This window comes from Raphanus sativus, chromosome 3 (genome assembly GCF_000801105.2).
Source record: "Raphanus sativus cultivar WK10039 chromosome 3, ASM80110v3, whole genome shotgun sequence".
NCBI classification, from domain to species: Eukaryota; Viridiplantae; Streptophyta; class Magnoliopsida; order Brassicales; family Brassicaceae; genus Raphanus; species Raphanus sativus.
This window is the reverse complement of record NC_079513.1, coordinates 3,970,930-3,994,880: the sequence shown is the minus strand read 5'-3', so window position 1 is coordinate 3,994,880 and position 23,951 is coordinate 3,970,930. Positions and strand designations below refer to the sequence as shown.

Genomic DNA, 23,951 nt, shown 5'->3' with positions numbered 1-23,951 from the left:
ACATTCAAGAATCTCTTACTATCTTTAAACTTACATGTGTTAAAATTATGAAATATACTATATTTTGTTTTTTTAATGTATAAATTATCTAAATAATATGAAAACTATATATTTATCTACATATATCATTAAAACTAGTGATTTATTTCCTGGTGAATATTTTCAATAATTAATAAATAAAAATTTCAAAAAATCTCAAACTTAAAAAAATTATTAATGGCAAATAATCTACAAAAGTATCTCTTATTTTACTTTATTAGGATTATTTGGTAACACAAAAAAATCCAGATTCAGTTTTTGTAATTCAATTTACGGGGTTTGCAGTCTCCTAACTAGGGCAATCCACTTAATATTCTTAAGATATCTATCTATCCATATATATATATATATATATATATATATAAAATAAAAAATTAATCCACTTTTTACAAAAAAAAATTTAGGTTTTACTTTTTTAATATACATTATATAACTTTTATACATATTCGATAAATGACGTTGCTAAGATGCTTTCATCAGCCAATCAAAAAAATCCAGTAACGTCATCCTCCGTCTCAATCTGTGACTGCGATTCGACAGATGAATGAAGCTTGGAGGACCAGCGGCGTCGTAAATCCATTTTCCCAGGTGCTCATGATTCTTGGTTGTATATATTTGTAATATTGAAGAACGTATACTCAAAAGTTCCAAACAAATGTATTCAGTTTTTAAAATTTAAACTAACATTGATGTAGATATAAATGAGAAACTAGACTTATAGCCTTCAACACTATTTAAAATAGTTGATATGATTAATAGTCTGTATGGACTAAGTTACACAAATGTCTACTTAAAATGTAAAGAGAATATATTTTGCTCACGGTTTTAAAATTGGATTGTTCCCTTTAGGAATTTTTGCTACTAAAATGGTGGAAACTAATACAAGGATATGACTTTGGTTGATACAGTTTAGAAGAGTTGTTTTAAAACGTTAAAACACATATAAATTTAAATAGAATTCATAGATAAAATATAGAAGAGATCACACTCTTAATAAGTTATTGTTATGTTTCATAGTTAGGGGCAGACCCACACTATAGGTAGTGGGGTCACTTGACACCACATAAAAATGATAAAAGTTTACTTTTGTGTAGAAAATTGTGAAAACATCAGTAACCGAGTTGGTAAAGTATAGTGTATGATCCCAGAAAACCAGAGTTTGATTCCCGCCAGTGACATTTTTATTACCTTTTGACCCCAGTCAGATTTATTCCTGGGTTCGCCCCTGTATATAGTCGTTTGACCTTTTGATCATATATATATTTCATTTAAGCGTTTTAATTTCTTCCATCTTTCTACATCACGCGAGATATTTATGAAATTTCATTAACATGTATTAGTTCTGTTCTTAAATATATTGACTAGTACATGTTAAAGTTAAAATATAATAATTGGTATTAGGATGGAGACATAGAATGTCTTTAACATAGCACAAAATTGTCTCCAAGCTTTTCAAAATTTAAATGGCTAATATTTATAGATTATTCAGCTTTAATTTCGATTCAAATATATCTATAATTATTTAATTAGCAGTACGTAATTTTTAAAACTCTATGAATTTCAGGGAGTTCATAGATGTTCATTAAGGCTATATCAAGATTTGTTTTTTGGTCAAAATGTTCTTTGTTACTGAATTTGTAAACAGGGTTAAGGCTCACAAAAATTTTCCTAAGTGTTATCTTTAGAATATTAGCTACAAAATTTGATGAGCGAGGATTTACAAAAAAAAATTAAGAAGAGACAGAGGTGTGGTGTCTAATATCTCGTCCAAACACTCCATGAACGCAAGGCTACAACAAGGACACTAGAGTCTGAAAATACTTTGAGACTTGAATAACTTGCCATGGTATCCGACTTGAGAGCTTCACGGACGGCTACCACTTCTGCTGAAAGTGCAGATTCAACAACCGAATGAGCCGCATAATCTCTGATCTTGGTGGCAGCGAGGTGATCCTCTAAAGACCAACCAAAACCAGCACTTTAAAAAACAAACCCCTATACTATTTAATATAATTACATATTATGAACAGTTTTAAGCGTTTTAATGTTATTGGTTCGTTTTTATCATGTTTGCTATAATATGAATGAATAGACCAATTTTTTTTCTCTTCACTCTATATCTTAATTAAAATATATCATCTTAAGGCCAAATATCTTTATTAATAACTATAAATCACAACATGAGCTTTAGAAACATAATTCAAATAGAAAACAACAACATCAAATGAAGCAGCGAATATGAATTTATCTATACAAAAGAAAGCATGAATTGCTTGAAACTAAGTCTTAAGTGAAAGACATCCCACAAAAACACATTAGTATCGCATTTCTTGAATTTGTTTCTATGGAGTATCGTATTCCATCCATGAAATTTGAAACTTTTATCTCCATCTTTTCGAGGCATATGGTGAGATTTAGATACATCATAAAAGAACATTCGATTATAACCTGTAAATATTTTCTACAAGTTATTCAAAGATATTTAAATCTTAGTATTGATATATTTTATTATGAAAATAACTAATAGTAACCGAAAAGGTTAACATGTATTTTAGAAATTTGAAATATATATTTTGGTAAAATTTAGATATATTAAAAAGTAATATTCGGTTATAAACATTTTCATATTATTTTAAAATTAATTTAAAGATAATTAAATTTTAGCATAGATTTTACTGTTGAAAATAATTTAATGGTAACTGTAATGGTTAAAAGTACATTTTATAAATATTTGAAATACGTATATTTTAGGCCTTACAATCTAAATTTGTGGATTAATATGATATTTGGGAAATATTACATAATATTATTAAAAATAATTTATAATCTTTAATATTCCTAAAAGTTAGCTAATCATTTTAGGAAATATGTTGAACATTAAAATTTAGCTAAAATTTATTTAGAAATAATTTATTAAATTGGGAAAAGACAATGGTTACTTAAAATTAAGGTTTTAATATTTCAGTGGCATTGACTTATATTGTAAATTGTAAGGTAAACTTATATTTATACTCCTATTTTAATAAGATAGATAGTTGTGTTACACATTAAATTAAAAATTCACTGTTACCCTTCCTTTTTATAAAACCCAAAATCGTCGTTGTCAAAAGAAATATAAATAAAACCACTCCCAGTTCATAATCCTAATTTTGAGCTCTCTTCTTCTCTCTTCTCCAAATCAACACAAGAACATAAAGAAATAGTAGTTTACAGAAGAAACAGTTTCATGTACTTTCGATTCCAGCAAGATGAGGTACAATCTCTTGCTCTCTACATTGTTTCCTATTCGGTTTGGATTTGAGTTTTTATTTATTCCTACTCATTTTGCTTCTTTGAATTTGTAGTGAACCAGGGACAATCAAATTTAACTTGCATTACAAAGGATTGATGGAGTACAAAGACAAAACTTTTACCTATCAGGGAGGAACTACAAAGAAGGATATCGTCAGAGACCCGGATTACATGACATGGTCAATGTTCGATACGTTTTATGAAGAAATTATGTGGCTGTGTTGGTGAAACATGTTGGTACAAGATTACACATGAGGATATGTCTCTGTTAAAACAAATTTCCTAACTTTCTTCAGACGTGCCAATAGTTCAGATGTGTAATTAAGCTACCAGAGGAGGTGAATCAGATATTTTCATTGAGCAAGTAGTGTCACCAAGAGTGATATAGTGTAACATGTAGGTGTTGTTTGAGACATGCAGACGAGTAAGTTTTCCCTGACATTTGTTAATAAGAATGTTTTCTATGATCTTGTTTGAGTGTTCATAGGACACACATCTTACATTGGGTGATGATCTGGGACTCGTGGCTGCAATAAATACTGACTCTGTTGGCGAGAATGCCTAAGACAAAGAAGTGTCGATCCACACCAAACCAGCATCGATCGACACCACCCAGATTTCAGAACATATGGCGACTCTAACACTTGATTCAACCAATACTTCTAGAGGTATTCCACGGAAACAGCCATGAATTTTCCTTGCAACTCATGAACATGGGGTCTCTAGAGATCAAGAGGGCCATGCATGCAGGATATCAGGAAGATTTATTGAAGTATCAAACGGCTGAAATGGTAGAGACTCTTGAAATGTATGTGTGTTCAGCAAGATAAAAGATCCATCCAGAAGGACAATGTTGAGATTATGATGAATCAAATTCTTAAGGATCATTAGAATGGTGGATGATTTCCGTAGGAAGCTGGATGCAACCTACACTCAGCTGAATAACAATATCAGATGGGTGAGTAACCGTCTAGAGATGTTAGAACTTCAAGTGGATCAGATTAATGCTACTGAGAGGAGACATGAACAGCAGAGAACAAAAGGTGAAAAGCCATAAGAAGCTTTGTATGCTGCTGGTCCAAAAAAGAGTAAAAAAGATGTTTGAAACTTGTTTTCCAACGAGTTCTCATTTGCCTCAAGACTTGTTCAGAACTCCAAAACGCCAAGTTAAAGACTATAAACAAGCAATGAGTTGGAGGCAACCCACTAATAGGTAATTTTTTGTTTTTATTTAGTTTTAAAAAGAAAAGATCCGAGGAAGACGAGTCTTGAGAACCAGCATTGATCGACAACTGGACGGTGTTGGTCGACATTACATCACGAGCATCGTTTGCCACTTAACTTTGTTGATTGACACTCATATTAGAAAGCAAGTATGACCCAATTTTCCTTGTTAAATTTTTTACAGTTTTGGTCTATTTACTTCGCCAATATTAGACTGTATAACACTGGAGGACAGTGTTGTTTAAGTCTGGATGGAAATGTCTAATGACATTGTGTTTTTTCTAGTGTCACTAAGTTGTTTAACTGAGTCAAAATAGATTCAGTTGGAGAGATGAACTTTTTGTTGAAACCAACTCCCTAACCACTCTTTAGCAATATTCCTCAATTTACTAACTGCAGGATGTACTAAATGGAAACACCGAATTGGATCCACCTGCTAGTAACATCCAAGTTTGCTGAGAATGTCTGAAGGAAGCAAATCTGACATCCAACCTTAATTTACATCAATCACTTGTTTTGGGGCTTGGTATACACTGGATTAGATTCCTCGGGTCTGGAAGGTAAAAATATGTGTGTTTTTGGTTTCCCTCTCTCCACTCTTTGACGTAGTAACGGGGTAGGAAATTTTCCTATGACCAGACTATTTTACTACAATGAGATGATCACACAAAGGAAAATTTCAAATTGATGTGCAAATATTTTTAGGTATACAAATACTTTTGGTACTTTTTGGGTTTTTGAATATTAAATATTCAAACAGAAATATAATAGAAATCATGGTATTTAATTGTTTTAATATTTAAACTCAAATTGACTTAACCTATCAAAACCGACTTGAATCCAGATCTGCCCAAAATGAACAAAAAGTTACAAAAATTTATATGGGTTAAAATCTCTAAGACTTGAATGATTTGGATCTTAAATGGGAACTGATCTGAATTCGATCCGAGGATCCAAGGATCCGAATGCACAACCTAGAATGCAGTACTGTTTGAAGACATAGCAAAACCAGAATCGTTGAATTTTGTCGAGTAGGTTCAACCAGAGACCAATAGTTCCATTTCATTGGTTACTATCGTAGGCTGTGTAGTGTGATGAGAGCAGATATTGAGAACATTTTTGTTCTAGTGAAAATTCTCAAGTTAGCTTTTAATTATTGGGAAAATAGTTTTTTAGGCCAAAAAGATAATAACTATGTACTATTAGGCTAATCTCATATATTTTATGTCTTATTAGGCTAAATATTTTCAAAATGACAATATTGCCTTTAATTTCAATTAAAATTTCGAAATTACAATTAACAAAACAATTGTTAAATATTAAAATATAATTTTTAACTAAAATGATTAAAAATGTGTAGATTTTGATTTGAGTAAATGTGTAGATTCCAATTTTCTACTAGTTTTAGATTTACAGTAAATGTGTAGATTTCGATTTCTACAGATTTTAGAACAGTAGGTTAAGCGCGGAATGTGTTTTCTAAACATTTTAGATTAATACTCTCTCCGTTTCATTTTATTTGTTGTTTTAAGTTCGTGCATACAGATTAAGAAAACATTTAATTTGTACATTTTCGAAATAAAAACATCATTACCTATACATCTGACCATATTTCAACCAATAGAAAAATTAATAGAAGAATCTTATTAATAAATTTTTCCTTGAAATCATAAAATGACACTTATTCTGAAACGGATTTTTTTCTCTATAGAGATAATTAATGAAATGGAGGAAGTATTATTTACGTAGAACACATATTCTAAACGTAGTAGATCCTATGAAAAAAATAAATTTCATTTTCTACTTCGTAGAATGTCAATTCTAATTTCTGTAGAACAGAATATGAAATTATGATTTAAATATTTTTAGAACAGAAAAAAAATTATTACTAAGTTGATATAGGTATTTCATCAGTAGTAACTATTTTTCAATTTTTTTATAAAGCTATTTATTTTATTTATTTTCAAAAAAATTAAACAGCATTAGAAAAAAAAATGGTACAAAATAGAAATTAGTCCGAGTGGACATAGTTATAATTTTTAGCCTAAAAATATTTTTTCCTTAATTATTTTATAACTTTCTTTATACGAATGTCTAAAGAAAGTTCGGTAAGTGTATCTAACAGAAATGTATGCTCCTGGTTTATTGTGTTTCTCCCAAGTTTAATAGAAAACAAAGCATCATGTGAGGTCACGTGATGACGTAGAAAATGGGCCGCATCTATAAAACAGCGTTTGGGCTCTCACGCACGAAGGTTTCAAATTTTCGATCACATGGAGGGCCCCATCTCATAGTTGTCGGCAGTCACATGCGTTCACGTGACCATGATCTCAATATAGAAATTCCTAAAATCTTGATTTTATTTCTCTAGTGGAAAAAATCTTATTTATTTTAAGAAAATGGTGGAAATCTTCATTTTCTTTTTTTTATTAATAAGATACGTAAATTTTGTGTTGCTTTACATTTTTTAATTATTCAGCTAAATCTCCATGTTTACGATGAAAATACGTAACCGTATCTCTTTTACAACAATGGCTTTATCTTGTTTATATTTTTTTTTGTAAAGACATTTGCTAAAAATACATTAAAAATGGAGGAAATCATAAACAAATAACAAAGTGAAATAAAAAGAAGAGCAATAAGTAAATACGGAATGATAAACTTGTAATATAGTAACCAACCCTAATGGTTATATATGATATATTATATTTCGTTGGCTATAAATGACAATTTGTAATAATAAATTTTCTTTGTGATTTATTTATTTTTATTTACAAACTATGCATGTCAATTTAATTTCGTATTTTTACAACATTGTTAGACTCAATAATTGCATGTTAGAAAATCTCCAACTCTACTATATTTTTTATCGTAAAATAGAATTTAGATTAAAAGTTTTCAATAGTAATTATTCTATTTTATAATAGAGTAGAAATATTTTTATTCTATATATAGAGTAATTTGTTTTTTGTTATTATTCTATTTTTTACTATAAAATATTATTAGAGAAACAATCAATTCTATTAAAGTTACTCTGTTTAGAAAAAAAAAAGAAAAAAATAAATAATTAAAGATTCTCTTAGAAAATGTTGGTGGGGCTAGAAGAAGAAAAGAACAGCCGCATCTTCAAATTTGATCTACGAATAAGCGGAGAGAAATCCCAAAATTGTTGCCATCCAAACGCCTAAAAACAATTATAAAAGAGAAAATGAGAGAAGAAAACGGATATTTTCTAAGATCTAGTCTAGACACAAGACGGATCTGTGTATAGGCAAATGAAATATTAGTCCCCAAAAATTTTGGAGGTTTTTTATATAAATATCGGTTTCCAAATTTTGAAAAGAAAAATTACTAAAGTTAAGTCTTGTTCAATCATATTTTGGAAGTTTTGTCAACACCAATAGAAAATATTATTTTCGTGACCTAATATCTTTATGTTCTAAGAATTTCGTTGTACACAAAAAAAAAATTCATAGTTTGTATAAACTACCGTCACCAAATATCTTATGTGAGTTTTTGGATCCACAATTGTGTTCATAAGTTCTATGCTTGCTAGTGAAGATGGGTTATATTATTCGAGGCTTTTAGCTTTCTTTGTTTTGACAAAAAGAGAATTAGAATTTGCTATCAAAATAGAGTCATGTTGTTCTGTGACGAAAAAACAAGTAGAATAATATATTAGCTTTAGCGTATACGTTGACAAAATAAAATAAAAAAGTTTTGCTACGCTGTTAGTATTCAGGATTCACGTGTTATTGTCCATCTCGTATTTTCAGAAGCATTAATGAATGAGGCTTGAATCCGAGTAAAGAGTGCAAATAAATTCAAATTAGATAAAATAATACAATTAAATTCAAAATCGAATTCAAATTGCTGTCCAAACCTTTTGGTTATATTTTAAACTACGGCTGGGCAGTTCTTTAGTGTAGCAATTAAAAATACACACGTGCATGAGATTTGTAATCGGTGCAACAGCCTATATAGCACGTGAAAAACAATATTTCTATGACAGTTTGTGTTGTAAGCAATACTTTGTATTTCCGAACTAGTGGATGACTATCACAAATCTGTAGGAAAAAAGAAAATAGTTATCAAAATGGATATTGCGAAGGCTTTTGATACTATAAGTTGGAGTTTTGTGCTAAATTGCTTAACATGAATTGGAGTTCCGGCTAACTATGTAAGGCTAGTGGAGGCGTGCATTACTACTACATCATTTACAGTCGGTTACAGTGGACAAGTTCACGGCTAATTCAAAGAGAAAAGAGGACTCCGATAAGGAGATCCGCTGAGTCCCTACCTCTTTGTAATAGCAATGAACTGTCTATCCATTTTACTCAATAAAAGCGCAGAAGAAGGGAAGTTTAATTACCATGATAAATGTGCTGCCTCCAAATTAACACATTTGTGCTTCGCAGACGATCTTCTTATCTTCACGGATGGGACAGAGAGTTCGGTGACTGGAGTATTGGAGATCCTAGAAGAATTCAAAGTCAAATCAGGGCTAGCAGTAAGCATCCAAAAAACAGCTTTCTACTCCTCAAGCCTAACTCCCTATGAGATCACCACCATCACTACTTCTACAGGTCTTAGCCATGGGTCGCTACCTATACGCTATCTAGGAGTACCGTTGAACTCTAAAAAACTCATACTGCTGAACTGTGAACCACTCCTTGCTCAAGTCAAAAGCAAAGTCAATTCCTGGAGTGCTCAATCACTTTCATTCGCTGGAAGACTCCTTCTGGTAAACACAGTAATAGCAGGTATCACGAACTTCTGGTGCGCAACGTTTGTACTCCCAAAAGCCTGCATCAAGAAAATCAATGCCATATGTGGAACATATCTATGGAAAGGTAAAGCGGAAGGAAATCACTCTGCTAGGGTTGCATGGGAAACGATTACCTTGGAGAAAAAGGAAGGAGGACTGGGCTGCAGAGATCTTGTTGCTTGGAATAAGGCGTGTACTCTCAAGCTAATCTGGATCCTGTTTTGCAACTCCGGTTCTCTATGGGTAGCATGGTATAAGAAGAAAGTACTGAATGACTCTCTGAGCAGTTTCTGGACCAAGAAACCGAATCAGAAACATTCATGGTTTGCAAATAAGCTACTGAGAATCAAAGATACTGCTTATGCTTGGGTGAAGATTAAAATAGGCAACGGGGCGACCACACGTTTCGGGACAGACAATTGGACACCTTTTGGTAGTTTAGAAACATTCCTATCCCCAGCGATAGCTAGACGAATGGGTGTGCCTGCAAACGCAACAGTGAAGGACATCAATGTGAATGGGAATTGGATTATCAGGTCTCCAAGAAATGATAATCAAGTAACTTTCCAAACCTACCTCACTAGTGTACGGTTGAGTGAAGAAGAAGACTCCTATGAATGGATAATGCATGGGGAGCACTGGAACAAATACAACGCTGGTGCTGTCTACAGGGAATTGAAAAACCACTCCACTCCAGTTCCTTGGTTTGAGATCTTTTGGTGTAAAGGTGGGATTCTGAAGCACAACTTTCTCTCATGGCTCTTCGTCCTCAACCGATCTCCAACTAGGGATCGCCTTCTTAATTGGGGACTAGTCACGGACCCGGCTTGCCTCCTCTGCAATGCTGCGCCAGAATCGCGAGACCATCTCCTATTTGAATGTCCATTCAGCTGGGAAGTATGGTCACCAACAGCTAGAAGATGTCAAGTTACAACTCCTAGGGACTATCAGGGAATGATAAACTACCTCATCACTGTGCGATTGCCTAAACCGCAGAAGAAACTTCTTCTGATCGCTTGGCAAGGAGTCATCTACCTCCTTTGGACTGAACGGAACGCGAGGCTTCACCGGTGATGCTACAGGTCTCCACAATCTCTCTTATCAACTCTCAATCTCACTATCCGAAACAGATGCTCTAGTCTCCGGTCTCAGAATCCGGTCTCCTCCTCCGCCATGATTCAGATGTGGCTTAGTTGAATGGCTGCATATCACGGGAATGGCTGTCGATTTGGTTACTCTTGCTGGGTTCTATATTACTTTGGGCTTTAGACTATTATTCTAGGTTACTAAGTGGATCTCTTGTAAAATCCACAACATACACTAAGGCCCAAAAAACATGTATTTGTTTTCTTTCATGCAATTTAAATAGTAAGCCTTTTTCAAAAAAAAAAAATACTTTGTATTTCCACAATTGTCTATTTACCTTTCTTACCTGGGGATTTTCCTATTTTCTACGGAGCTTGTCAATCATGTGTACGTTTATGAGATTTTCCGGAAAATCTTAGAAGAATATTGCATCATTAATCGGCAATTTTCTATAATCTCGCTTGATCTGTTACTAAAATTGAGTTTGTCATGGCCTTCTGAATTCATATTAAACTCACATTGGTTTACTGCCATAGCTAATTCACTCCAAAAGGCCATTAAGGTTATGTCGATTGGCAATGACGTGCAACACTACATTAGTTGGCTAATAGTCCTCATTTTTAAGTTCTCCATGAAGATGGAGCTAATTCTTATGAAAAGACTCATCAATCGTGACTTCCAGCCATCGATGGCACGTATAGTAGAGTACATGCTAGGTTTTATGTTAGAGTTTGAAGCATGGCTCTATCTAAAGATCGATATATCAGTTCGCCTTTTAACGGGAGAAATATCTGCAGACTTTACTTTAATCTATAATTTTATAACTACTGGACTATAGTTTTGGTCTTGGAGAGCTCAGAGGTGGATACCAAAACCTCATCTAAGCCAGATCATAAATCTATGATTTTACCTTGTTTGCGAATCAGAGTACGACAAAAAGATTCATATTTTTGTTAAAATTTGGCCTCTTTACCTATTTAGCTAAGCCTGATACAAGTCGATTTGTTTCGTTAACGAACTTAAATAATTCAGATTATTTTATAAAATAATTTGTTGTAATTATATAAATTGTGATTTCTATATAAAAATCAACAGGTGATAAGTATAAACTTTATAAAAAGATCAGTGACTAAACACTGTTTATACCATTTAAAAAAAATTGTTTCTTTATAATTGATTTATCACCTAAGAATCTCATAAACTGAAATTTTTAGAACATTGCTTCAAACAATATTAAGTAGCATGGCAATTTTGGACAGCTAAATACTGCTTTCAGCCTTTATATAAATAGCCATTTGTTTAACTTGAACTAAATTCATATCTGTGTTTTTGAAACGTAGAATTATTTTTAGAAATGTTTATTTATTAAAATTACTTTTATCTTATATTTTTGATCAATTTTGTATATTTCATTCATTTTATTGGTTTTATATTTATAGATTTTTACAATTGAAATAAGTTAATTTATCCTACTCACTTCACACTGATCAAAATTAGGTTTTAGTACTTTTCATAATCAAAATGAGATAATATGTTCTTTAACTTGTCTGTTGACCAAAAAAAATGTTCTTTAACTTGTCTCAAACTGATTTAAATATTTTCCATTTTTATTGAATAATCAAGTCTATCAGAGAATCAAATAACATAAACTATAGTAGTTTATTGTTTTCTAATTTTTATACTATCTTGATCCAATATAATCTATTAACTTTGTTTTATTTTAACATTATGTTTTATCTGATTATTTTTAATATAGAGTAAGAATTATATGAGATATTTTACAATTAATAAGGAATATATATTTATAACTAAATTTTAAAGAAATGAAAGATTATAATCTTATAATTAATTAATCAATTAAAGTTGATTGGACAATATTATTTTTAAAGAATGTCTTAAAGATCTAAAATTTCTAATGACACGAAACGTTAACAACACGTCAACTATAAGTTATGTAATGTTTCATAGATTTAAATCTTATAATGTATGAACTATAAAAATAACTTATTTATCAATAGAAAAATTAAACCAAAAAAGAGCTTAACTTCCCTCGCATTTAAGTCTATTATGTTTAAGTTTATCCCTAGAATGGACAATGTTATGGCTGATTTTGTAGCCAAACAAGCACTACTGCTTTGAGTCCACTTTAAATTTAACTAGATTTTGATCCACCCTTTTAAATGGCGAGTATATTTTTTGTTTTATTAATCTGAGAAATTTAATTTTTATAATTGTGTTTTTTTGTTATCATACTTTTAGATAAGTTTAGTTAAATTTAATATATTTTTTGGTAACAATATTCAATATGTCAAGTTGCTTAACTCTATACTTGTGTCATATGCATTTAAGAAATCATTTTTAAACTTTATTCTTAAAATTTCTAACATTAATATTTTCTTAGTATTTATGTAACATAATTAGTCAAGAATATTTGTGACAAAAAACCCGATTTTGGAATTGACCCGAAAATGGCTTCCTTTAAACTATACTTCTATACCCGGGTCAAAATTTAAAGTAACTAATTCTAATTTCTTAGTACTTCTACAATATTCTTATCTATTTATGTATACTATCTTTTTAAAATTATTAGTAAGAAGATTTGATAATTGTATTTAATTTGTGATGTTACATAACTATACATCTGTACCTAGTGTTTTAAAACATAATCCAGATCTGCGGTTGAAAATGTAAATTCGGTGATCCGGTATGTAATCAGATTTGAATTTTTAGGTAAAAATCATTTTTAATAATCCAGTAAAACCCAAGAAAACCCGTTAAAACCTAGAACCTGACTACCAGTTGAATCACTGATTGAACCAATATGTAACTTTTAATTATTAATTTTTTTTAGTTATATAATTAGAATCTGTTTATATTCTAATTAGGAAGTTAGATTTTTAGTAAAACAATATTGTGAGTATTTTGCGGTTCAATTATATATTTGAATTTTAAAAAATATTTCATATATGACCCAGATCCGTTGTTGAACCAGCAGATTTGACGATATATATATATATATATATATAGTCTGATTCATATTTAACTAAAATCCATTAACTAAAGCTCTGATAAATCCAGACAAAAAATCCAAAAAACCGCGATCCAATATTGGTCAATCTGACAAAACTCCCAAAATAATCTATTAATATTCAGAAATAATTTTGACTAATTCTACATATACATTTTAACAGTACATAAAATTTTAAAAAAAACTTGTGATTTTTTGAAATTTGATGAAATTTTTACTGTCATTAAAATAAGAAAAAATAATAATAATAAATAGCAGTATTGATTTCTTATTACTAACCTATTATATATTTATATTTATTAATATTTAAAATTTAATTTTGTAATAATTTTAAAATAGTTTTGAACACTAAATTTTTTTGTACATGTACACTGAATCTGCAAGCTCTTATACTGATAAAATATTTTTTTTTTCTGAACCATGAACTCATTTGTTTTTGCACCAAGGAACCAAAAAAAATTGCACATTTATTGAAAATTCTAGTGAACCGGTTTCTATTTTTGGTTTAGTATATCAAGTCATTGAAGCGATGATGCAGAGGAAGTGAGTGAACGGGGTTTAAATATATTTTTTGTTTAGTATATATGTAAAGAATATGAATATGTGTATCAATCATTGCTACAAATGAGAGTGGTATATGCATCAAACATAAAGATATGATTAATTAGTGTTCATTATTATATGTACATATTAGTCGATCATATGTAGATATTTATTATCACACATGCTCAATACATTCGATAACCGTCGACTATTATTGAGGATAAAATAAAAGTGGGTTGCCGAAAATATTAGAATTAATAGAGAAATTAAAAAATTTCATATTATTAGTTGTTAGTTAGACACAACTAATATCAATGGGACATAATTCAACTTTAATAGTATCGATGAAATTACTAAGTTTGCACCCAAAAAGAGAGAGAGAGAGCTCAACTTCTATTTCCGGCAGACAATGTATGCGGTTGGCAACATCCAACTCAAATGGAAATGCGATATTTGACCCACTGTTTACCTTCCTTGCTATTTCATCCTCCATATTGACTTTCACATGTCAAGTTTTCTATGAACAAGAATATATTGATACATATATAATTTGTTTTGACGGCTATGCAATTTTATATACTATTGATAAAATATTATTTTGCTCTGGATGGAGAATTAAATTCGGAGCGTGTGTTGTTTGGCATGTGACCCTAGTCATAGGCATTTAGTTGATAAGTTCGATCGATCAAAACACCTCCCACTTTAGTTGTAAATATGAGAATAATGTTCAATACTAAAAAGAAATTGTGAACACATCTATTAGTTTATTAAATGGATCCTCAGGAATCGATGCTAAGGTTTTCTACGGTTTACAGGTTTATATTTCTTCTGTTATCGATAAGAAAAAAATATTGGATTTGTTTTTTTTCTGAAATTACTCCTTCCGTTCCTGAAAGTAAGATTTTCTAGAGTTTTCACGTTTATTAAAACTATAATAAATACTGATAATTTTAGTTTATTATTTATCTTTTTATACAATTTCTAACAACTATCTACCAATACTACAAGACATTGGATTTGTTTCTGGACAAGAATATAATAACCCTTTTACTTGTATGGGAATAGTAACAAAGTCCTAAATTGTGAGTTAAGATCTGAAGACAGACGACAAGATTTTCACTTTTTTATAATAAACAATGGGATAATAATAATATTTTGTGGCATCTGTTTTGATGCATGGAAGATTCAGAGCTTCCGTAATGGGAGGAAGGACAACTATGATTGTCCTCGAAAATTAATTCATTTTTTTGTCTAATACTACAAGACAGACAAAATAAGATGTAGAAGAATGCACTTGCACATTTTAAACATCTATAACATGTTTTCTTTATACTCCCTCCGTTCCACCACTTTATGTGATGTTTTAGGTTATTGCACATAAATTAAGAAAACACATATTTTTATGTAGTTTATCTTGGTAACATAAAAATATATTAAATAAAACTAGTTTAACCAATAATAAAAAAGTACAATATTTTATAATTGGTCATAAAATTCAAATCATATTAAATTCTACCTAGATTAGTGAGAACATCACTTAAAATAGAAGAAAATAAAAATCCTAAAACACCACTTAAAGTGGGACGGAGGAAGTATTAAATTATCCTATATTCTTACTTCACAAGCTTGATATTGGACAAAAGGCTTGATATGGGAAGGTAATTTATTAAATATTTGTATTTTCTTCTCGTTAGCCTAATTAAAAGATATATTCCAAAATCTTTTTTTTTTGCTAAAGTTTTCCAATATCTTTTTAAGGTCATGTGAAAAGACAACTGTTTCAAGTCTAGAACTTAATCAAAGCCTTGTCTGCCGACACATTGTTACATTTGCTTAAAGGAACACTACTACATTTTGACCCAAAAAGACTACTACTCCCTCCGTTTCTTAAAGAGTGTCGTTGTGACATTTTTCATACAGATTAAGAAAGTTGTTGAAATATATGTAAGTTGTAATTAATTATGCCTCTTTGACCAATAGTATTTTAGATAAATAAAATTATTTATAAAATCAATGCAGTTTGCAATTAATTTTCAGCTGAAAGTTAATATAATTTACATTGGAATTGTAAAGTGACACTCTTTGTGTAACAAGAAAATGAGCTCAGAGTGACACTTATTATGAAACAAAGGGAGTACTATACATTGACACATTATCCTAGAACCTCTATAAATTACAATGTTGGGATTTTAAAATTTTATTAATTTATAGAAATATTAATTTACGAAAGTTTCTTATTTAGATTTTTTTTATTTTAAGATATATTTATTTTATGATAAAAAAATCTTTGACTTTAATTAGTGGATAGACATTGATTGCTATTTTATGGAATTTGATATTTATATTAATTTTAATATATTATTTGGTGTACATAATATATATTGCATAGAACTTAAATGTGTTTTAGATATAATATTACTAAATCTCATCAAAAATATATTAAGTGTTAGGAAAATATAAAAATTATATTGTGAATGTAAAACAAAAAAAATAGATTCTTACTTATATAAAATATGTATAAATATAAATTATTAATTTATAATTTTAATGGGACCATATATTTACATAGAATTAAATAAAAAATATAATCTTATTGATTTATCGATTTGTATCAAATTTTGAACCAGTCCATGTTGAGATCGACAAAATTTATCAAATTATATAGATTATTAATTTTATCGAGTATTAGTTTATAAAAAATTTACTGTATTATATTATTTTTACTTCACAAGTTTGATACAGAAACGGAGTTTATGATATATATTTTTCTTTTTCTTTTATATTCGTTTCATTAACCTATATGGAAGATATTTTCCCAGAATCTTCTCAGAGCCGTGCTTACAATGAAATTGAAAAGGCATTTGCCTCAGGCCCCCAAAGAATATAAACATTTTAGGGCCCCGGTTACACTAGCTCATTCATAGTGCAATGGTTAATATTCTTTGGTAGTGGTGTGTCAACGTGTGTTCAACCCTCAAGCTCAGTTTTGCATAGGGTATTTTTCTAATTAAATTTATTATACTATCTGAAGTTCTAATAGTTTAAATAGTGTTATTTATGAGATGCCTTCAATCTTTGTTTGTCTATCACATTATTTCTTCTATGATTTATATATGTTTTTAATCCATTAAAAATTCTGTTTGTAAAGAAAATATTTTGTAAGAATTATTTTTATCATTTAAATTTTATCTATTTGTTAAAAGTTATATCATTTAAATATAACTTATAAATACATTTTTAACTGTAAATTTTATTTTCTTTTAAAAAATTGCCTTAGGCCTCTCAACGTTCTCGCACGGCACTGAATCTTCTTAAGATCATGGGAAAAACAACTGTTTCAGTCTAGAACTGAATCAAAGTTTTGTCTGCCGATACTTTGTTAACTACTACATTTTTACGCCAAAAGACTACTACTATAGTTGACAAAAAAAAGACTACTACTATATTAGCATTTTAAAAGTTTGAATATTTTTTTCTCAAAAAAAAAGTTTGAATAATTTGTTTTTTTTTATCATTTAATCGAATTTGCCGGTTTCGCTCCTCCTGGTACCTTCCTTCACTTTCTTCCATATAAACCTCTCGTTTTCTCATCTCCCTTCACCAAACCATCTCTCTCTAACTCTACGTTTAAAAAGGATCAACCTTTTCATGAACAGATCCAAGACGTTAAATCTAACATAGTCCGAGCAGGACCCACTATTCTTCTTGAGTCATTTTGATTGAAAAGGATTAAACTTTGTTCCAAAATTTTGCAAAAGACATATAATTAATGGGTTCTTCCACTTGCACCATTTCAGTTCTTCTTTTTCTTGGGTTAGTTCAATTTGCAGTTTCGGGGCACGACTATAAACAAGCTCTGAGTAAAAGCATTCTCTTCTTTGAAGCTCAGAGATCAGGACACCTCCCTCCCAATCAGAGAGTTTCTTGGCGATCTCACTCAGGTCTTAACGACGGCAAATCCAGCGGCGTAAGTAATTCCCTTTTTATTTAATACACTGAAACTCGTATAATTCTAACTAATGCTACCAGTATTTTTTAAAACTCAATATATACGCATTAATCGTCATTTAGAAAAAGAACTTACTGCCTTGATCAATTAAACTCGCTTCATTGGATTTTTTTCCATTTTTTGTAAAAGAAATATCCTCCAGTTTTTATAATATTTATACATTCGAACAATATTTTTGAATAATTATATATGTACATATATCGGTGCCTAGATCCAAAACAAAACGGTTGACTTTCCGTTGACCAATTTTTAAAACTTATAATTAAGTGGAAGTGTCTCGATGGGTTTGGCTACCTAACCGTTGTAAGAAGTCGACTCTTAAAACATTGACAAAGGCTACAACATTGTTTTCCTAAATAGATAAATTGAAAAATATATATATATATATATTTAATTGAGCAGGTGGATTTAGTGGGAGGGTATTATGACGCCGGAGACAATGTGAAATTTGGGCTGCCAATGGCTTTCACGGTGACGACAATGTGTTGGAGCATCATAGAATACGGTGGCCAGCTAGAATCTAACGGTGAACTTGGCAATGCTATTGACGCCGTTAAGTGGGGAACTGATTATTTCATTAAGGCTCACCCTGAACCTAACGTCCTCTATGCAGAGGTGACAATATAACACTACACATTTTCATTTATTATCGATCTACATAATTAAGTTTGGTCTTGAATGATGATTGTTTGTAACTATGTAGGTGGGAGATGGTAAGTCGGATCATTACTGCTGGCAAAGACCAGAGGAAATGACCACTGACCGTAGGGCTTACAGGATTGACCGGAATAATCCGGGTTCTGATCTCGCTGGAGAAACCGCTGCCGCAATGGCTGCTGCTTCCATAGTCTTCCTTCGGTCTGATCCATCATACTCTGCCGAGCTACTCCGCCACGCTCATGAGGTAAACCTCTTCTTCACATTACTCACTAACGGTAAAGACCGAAATTTAACAAGACACCAATTTTTAAAACCCGGTTTGGTGATATGGAGTTCGGTTAAGCACATGGCTTGAGTTTGAGTCTATAATAAACAAAGCGTTAAATGCTATATACTTGATTTCAGTGAAGTACTTACTATGAAAAATAAGAAGTTTTTGAAAATTCCATGTGCAAGAAACATAGGTCGTAAATATAACCTCTTAATTAATGATATTTATGATTTTGCCACTGAATGTAACACTACTCTTATCTTATGTTGGCAGCTATTTGAATTTGCGGACAAATATAGGGGCAAGTACGACAGCAGCATCACGGTGGCACAGAAGTACTATGGCTCAGTCAGCGGTTACAATGTACAAAACGCTGCGTTTATATCCAACCAAAAAATATTTCAAAACTAAATAGCATTCCTTGATTTATAAACCTTTACAAATTTTGTATTTAACCAGGATGAATTACTGTGGGCTGCTGCGTGGTTATACCAAGCAACCAATGATAAAAATTATTTGGATTACCTCGGTAAGAACGGCGACTCAATGGGCGGTACGGGCTGGTCGATGAGGGAGTTTGGTTGGGATGTTAAATACGCCGGTGTCCAGACCCTTGTTGCTAAGGTAGTCACTTTTGAATTCAACCGGTTTGATTTGGTTTACTTAATTTGCTGTTACTAAACCGGAATTCTGCTTTGGTTTATAGATTTTAATGCAAGGAAAAGCTGGAGAACACACGGGTGTGTTCGGGAGGTACCAAGAGAAAGCAGAACAGTTTATGTGTTCTATGTTAGGAAAAAGTACAAAGAACATTCAGAAAACTCCCGGAGGTTTGATTTTCCGGCAACGGTGGAACAACATGCAGTTCGTCACTAGTGCCTCTTTCTTGGCCGCCGTTTACTCTGATTTTCTCTCTTCCTCCAAAAGAAACCTCCGTTGTTCTCAAGGAAACATGTCTCCATCACAACTCCTTGATTTCTCTAAATCACAGGTTTGCCCCATATGTTTTCTCATTTACTAATTTACCTCCAACTCGGGGGATGTATTCAACTGAGAGTTTCGGGTGATTTGTATTAAAATGACAAATCCACTGTTATTCAAACATGAATTTTAAAAACTCATTTAAAATCCACTGTTATTGAACTTGACATTTCGTAAAGTATTCTGAAATCTACTGTTATTGAAAATATTTTAAGTTGTGGGATTTTAAAGTTTTGAGGTGATTTTAGGGTGTTTGGGTAGAATTTCTTAGTTAAAATAAATAAAACTCAAATCTCATTGTTTTAGGTGATATTCTAGAGTAGTTTAACAAAAATCAACTAAATCTCTGCAACTTATTAAAATCATCTAAAACTCTATTAAAAATCAAATCACATCAAATGCTAAATTGAATACATCCCCTAAAACTGTACTAAAATGAAGTCGAAAATAATCAGGTGGATTACATCCTCGGAGACAACCCTAGAGGGACGAGCTACATGGTGGGATACGGACATAACTATCCTCGGCAAGTTCATCATCGTGGTTCCTCGATTGTCTCCTTTAAAGTCGATCAAAAGTTCGTGACTTGCCGAGGTGGTTACGCCAAGTGGTACAGCCGCAAGACAAGCGACCCGAACGTCTTGACCGGAGCCCTCGTGGGTGGACCCGACGCCTACGACAACTTTGCTGACGACCGGAACAATTACGAGCAAACCGAGCCGACGACTTATAACAACGCGCCTCTTCTTGGTGTACTAGCTCGGTTAATTTCCGGTCCGACCGGTTTTGACCAGCTACTTCCCGGTAAGATTTAACGGTTACATAGTCTGATAAACAGTCTGCATTAATAACCGAGATTCAATTAATAGGTATTTTTTTTTTACTTTTTGAGGGAAGCATAGATTCAATTAATAGTTACTGTTCGTTGTTACATTTGCTGTCAATTTAATTAGCTGGTCATTACTAACCGGGTTTCTATTATTTCAGGTGTTAGTCCGACTCCAAGTCCGGTTATTATAAAACCAGCACCGGCACCAAAAAGGAAACCGACTACACCTCCTGGTATTGGTCATCTTTTTATTTTATAGTCCAATTGATTGTGAAAAATTATTTCAATTTGGTTTAAGAACTTAACTTATTTGGTGTTGTTTAGCAGCTTCTTCTCCTAGTTCCATTACCATATCACAGAAGATGACGAGCTCATGGATGAACGAGGGAAAAGTTTATTACCGATACTCAACGAAACTAACCAATAGATCTACAAAAACTTTAAAAAATCTGAAGATATCAATCACCAAGCTCTATGGTCCAATTTGGGGTGTGACGAAAACCGGAAACTCATATGGTTTTCCTTCATGGATGCAATCATTACCGGCAGGAAAAAGCATGGAATTTGTCTATATCCACTCAGCTTCTCCGGCAAATGTGTTGGTTCAAAATTATTCTTTGGAGTGAGTAGAAAGTGGGAGTGTGAATCTCGGTTTACTAGCTTGTAAACTCGTTCACCTGATTTTTAAAATATTAGCTATACCGGATTGTTTAGATCTTTGAGAGGAAGAGAAAAGATTAATTATCTAGTTTGTACACAAAGAGAGATTTGAGACTAGGAAAACTAGGGTTACTATGTTTCTTGAAATGAAAGAAAGTGTTTTTATCCTTTTAGTTTATTTTATTTATGCTCCTTTAAATCAACATTTATACATTCTAAGTAGGATGATGTGATGGACCACCGGTTTGGTACAGTCTGACTCAGTATTAGTAGATCCAACCAGTCCACGTTTTTCAAGTTTTTCTTTAGACTCTAGTTTATGTTTGGTCCTTTTCAAGTCTCATGATATTTTGGGGATCAAAGTCTGGTCACAGTTTGTAGGCTTTACTTTCAGCTTAGTCCTTTAACCATATGCACGGTTAGAAGCTGTCTACGTTGCTGATTCACTGTTATGTGGACTTTGCCAAGCATTGTAAAGCACGTCAAATTAGGGTCCTTCAGCCCACTGTTAGGGTCAAGTTGAAAATTCAATTGACCAGGATTCTTTTTGGTTGGGGCTGGCTCCCTCATGAGACTACTCGGACGGCTTAAATCAATTGTGGTTGGACCACGTTGTAATTCTAAAGCTTATATGATACATGTTGATTCGGATCACTAGGAAGTTATAATAAGAAAAAAAATATTATCGGATACAAAACTGGTGCTACATGGTCACAACCAGGCCTAAATCTAAATTCTTGAAAGTCTATTAAAGTTGTCCGAGTCAGTAGGGGCGGATCGGTCGGCATGGCGGGCCACTACAATATTTCAACTAACATCATATTTTCCCCATCAAATATTTGAATTCTTACAAAAATGATGTATTCATTACTTTTTTCTCTGTATTAAATATATTATGTGTCTGTTACAAAATAAAATAAAACAAAATACTACATACATTATGTGAGGAAAACAAACTCCCAAGCAATTATTTATTTAAAGAAAAAAAATACAACTGAAAATTAACGAAAGTGTAGCTAATCGAACGAAACAGAACTCAATGAAACACCAAAAAGGTATCTAAAACCAAGACGTAAGATGAAAATTATATTAGGGAAAAGGAAAAATGCTAATGAAGAAAAGGAAAACAAAACTATTAATAAATTGAGAACCATCACACACCTAAAAATGAAGCTAAGAAACATCAGAACTCCTCAACTCAATAACGATGACATTTATGTTCTCTTTGCTTCCTCTAGCAATTGCAAGCTCTGCTAAGATTAGCGCAGCCTTTGTAGAGCTTGATTCACTTTTACATCTGTCGCATTGTTATTTGAGATCATCATTTAATTATCTTAAATCTACGTATACGTTTCAGAAATAAAAGAACTTTGTGAAAATATACAGTTAATATTTAGTGAGAATTCTAACCCGTCTGGTAATTTTCCGTAAAGACAACTTTTGACAAGTCGATATGTGTCGTCGTCGGAGACCACTTCCCATAGGCCTTCGCATGCAAGTACTATGAAATCATCGATCATTGTTCGCTTATGGATCTTCAAATTTTGATCTACATCACTCTGTTCCAAGAAAATATATTCCGTTATATAATTGAAAAACAAAGAACTTTTTAGTATTATTAAGTGATTCAAAAAATATTACTCCATATCTTAGTAAATTATATAACGGTTGGATCAGTTAACATTTGCTTAACATATAATCTTAGTGAGCTGGTATGATAGAGTTAAATACAAACCACAATAATAAACATTTTTAAAATTAAGACGGTGCAAAAATAAACACACTAATACCAAATGTAAAATATTATCAAAAAGCAAAGCGGCAAAGCTATAACCTGGTGAAGATGGATGTGGCAGAGAGGCAAGGCGATTCCGCCTTGAGAGTAAAGAACCGCCCTTGCGCCGCCACTGCAAAGCAAAATTACCTCCTCTTTTCCGACAATAGTAACCACCGCTTTCGTCGCAGTAGACCTCACAGTCTCCACCTCTTCCGAAAAACATGATCTCATCACTTTACTCCAGTCTGCCGCAACTCCACGGCCGTGGCATACCGTTACCTCCTCCTTCACAAGCCGACACAGCCTCTCCTCGTAGAATTTAGCGAGCCTAAGACCGTCAAAAATACCGAAAATATCATAAGAAGGGATCTCGTCGACGACAGTGGAAACAGCGGTCGTCATAGCTCTCTGCCGTCCCATGACTGAGACTACCCCGTGGCCGGCCTTTGTTTTTCCGTCTAGATCGTTAGTCGCCACGTCAGCCATTATTGAATCGACAGGGACCTGTGTTCCCTCCGATGTCGAGCCTACATCTCCTAAATATATATAGAGGAAGAAATGTATTAGTCGTCAACATAAAAACTTTTGGCATAATTTTGGTATGTTTTGTTTAAAGAAAAATTCTTTAAAACAGTTAAGTAAACATATTTTATTTTTTTAATAAAACTGAATGAACGCTATTTTTTTTTTGTCAACGAACGCTATTTAAAAGCGTGTCGATATTAGTCATGAAAGTTCTAACACGTGTATCACACTTATATATTCACCTGAAATGTTTAGTTTCG

The 23,951-nt window shown here is 32.0% G+C and overlaps 2 protein-coding genes and 1 long non-coding RNA gene across 5 annotated transcripts; 1 reads left to right on the top strand and 2 right to left on the bottom strand.

The window, feature by feature from the left end:
- Positions 1-8,387: 8,387 nt before the first annotated feature.
- Positions 8,388-10,590, bottom strand: LOC130509192 (uncharacterized). Of its 2 annotated transcripts, XR_008943331.1 has the most exons (4): positions 9,899-10,590; positions 9,457-9,806; positions 8,927-9,360; positions 8,388-8,621 (listed from the first exon to the last, which is right to left on the bottom strand). It is a non-coding gene; the product is annotated as an uncharacterized LOC130509192 (long non-coding RNA). The 2 variants fall into 2 exon arrangements; XR_008943330.1 differs by lacking the exon at positions 8,388-8,621 and having other exon boundaries at positions 8,813-9,360; positions 9,899-10,588.
- A 7,003-nt stretch (positions 10,591-17,593) lies between these two features.
- Positions 17,594-21,629, top strand: LOC108846160 (endoglucanase 19). Of its 2 annotated transcripts, none has more exons than XM_057005948.1 (9): positions 17,594-17,946; positions 18,391-18,603; positions 18,692-18,892; positions 19,193-19,282; positions 19,379-19,543; positions 19,626-19,910; positions 20,356-20,704; positions 20,888-20,962; positions 21,057-21,629. In XM_057005948.1, exons 1-9 carry the CDS (start codon positions 17,749-17,751, stop codon positions 21,353-21,355), a joined length of 1,875 nt encoding a protein of 624 aa, XP_056861928.1. In that variant the 5' UTR covers positions 17,594-17,748; the 3' UTR covers positions 21,356-21,629. The 2 variants fall into 2 exon arrangements, with proteins under 2 accessions (XP_056861928.1, XP_056861927.1); XM_057005947.1 differs by having other exon boundaries at positions 21,054-21,629.
- A 631-nt stretch (positions 21,630-22,260) lies between these two features.
- On the bottom strand, positions 22,261-23,736 carry LOC108844987 (probable protein phosphatase 2C 54; the record flags this gene model as incomplete). Its single annotated transcript, XM_057006200.1, has 3 exons — positions 22,261-22,686; positions 22,800-22,948; positions 23,224-23,736. Coding segments are annotated over 3 exons (786 nt in total), but the record flags the coding sequence as incomplete, so codon positions are not given.
- Between the last annotated feature and the right edge of the window lie 215 nt (positions 23,737-23,951).

Excerpts from the sequence above, each read along its gene's own strand:
- LOC108846160 (XM_057005947.1), top strand. The coding sequence starts at position 17,749 with ATGGGTTCTTCCACTTGCACCATTTCAGTTCTTCTTTTTCTTGGGTTA. Across the intron at positions 18,604-18,691 it reads CTAACGTCCTCTATGCAGAG|GTGGGAGATGGTAAGTCGGA; the intron begins GTGACAATATAA and ends GTAACTATGTAG. Across the intron at positions 19,911-20,355 it reads TTGATTTCTCTAAATCACAG|GTGGATTACATCCTCGGAGA; the intron begins GTTTGCCCCATA and ends GAAAATAATCAG.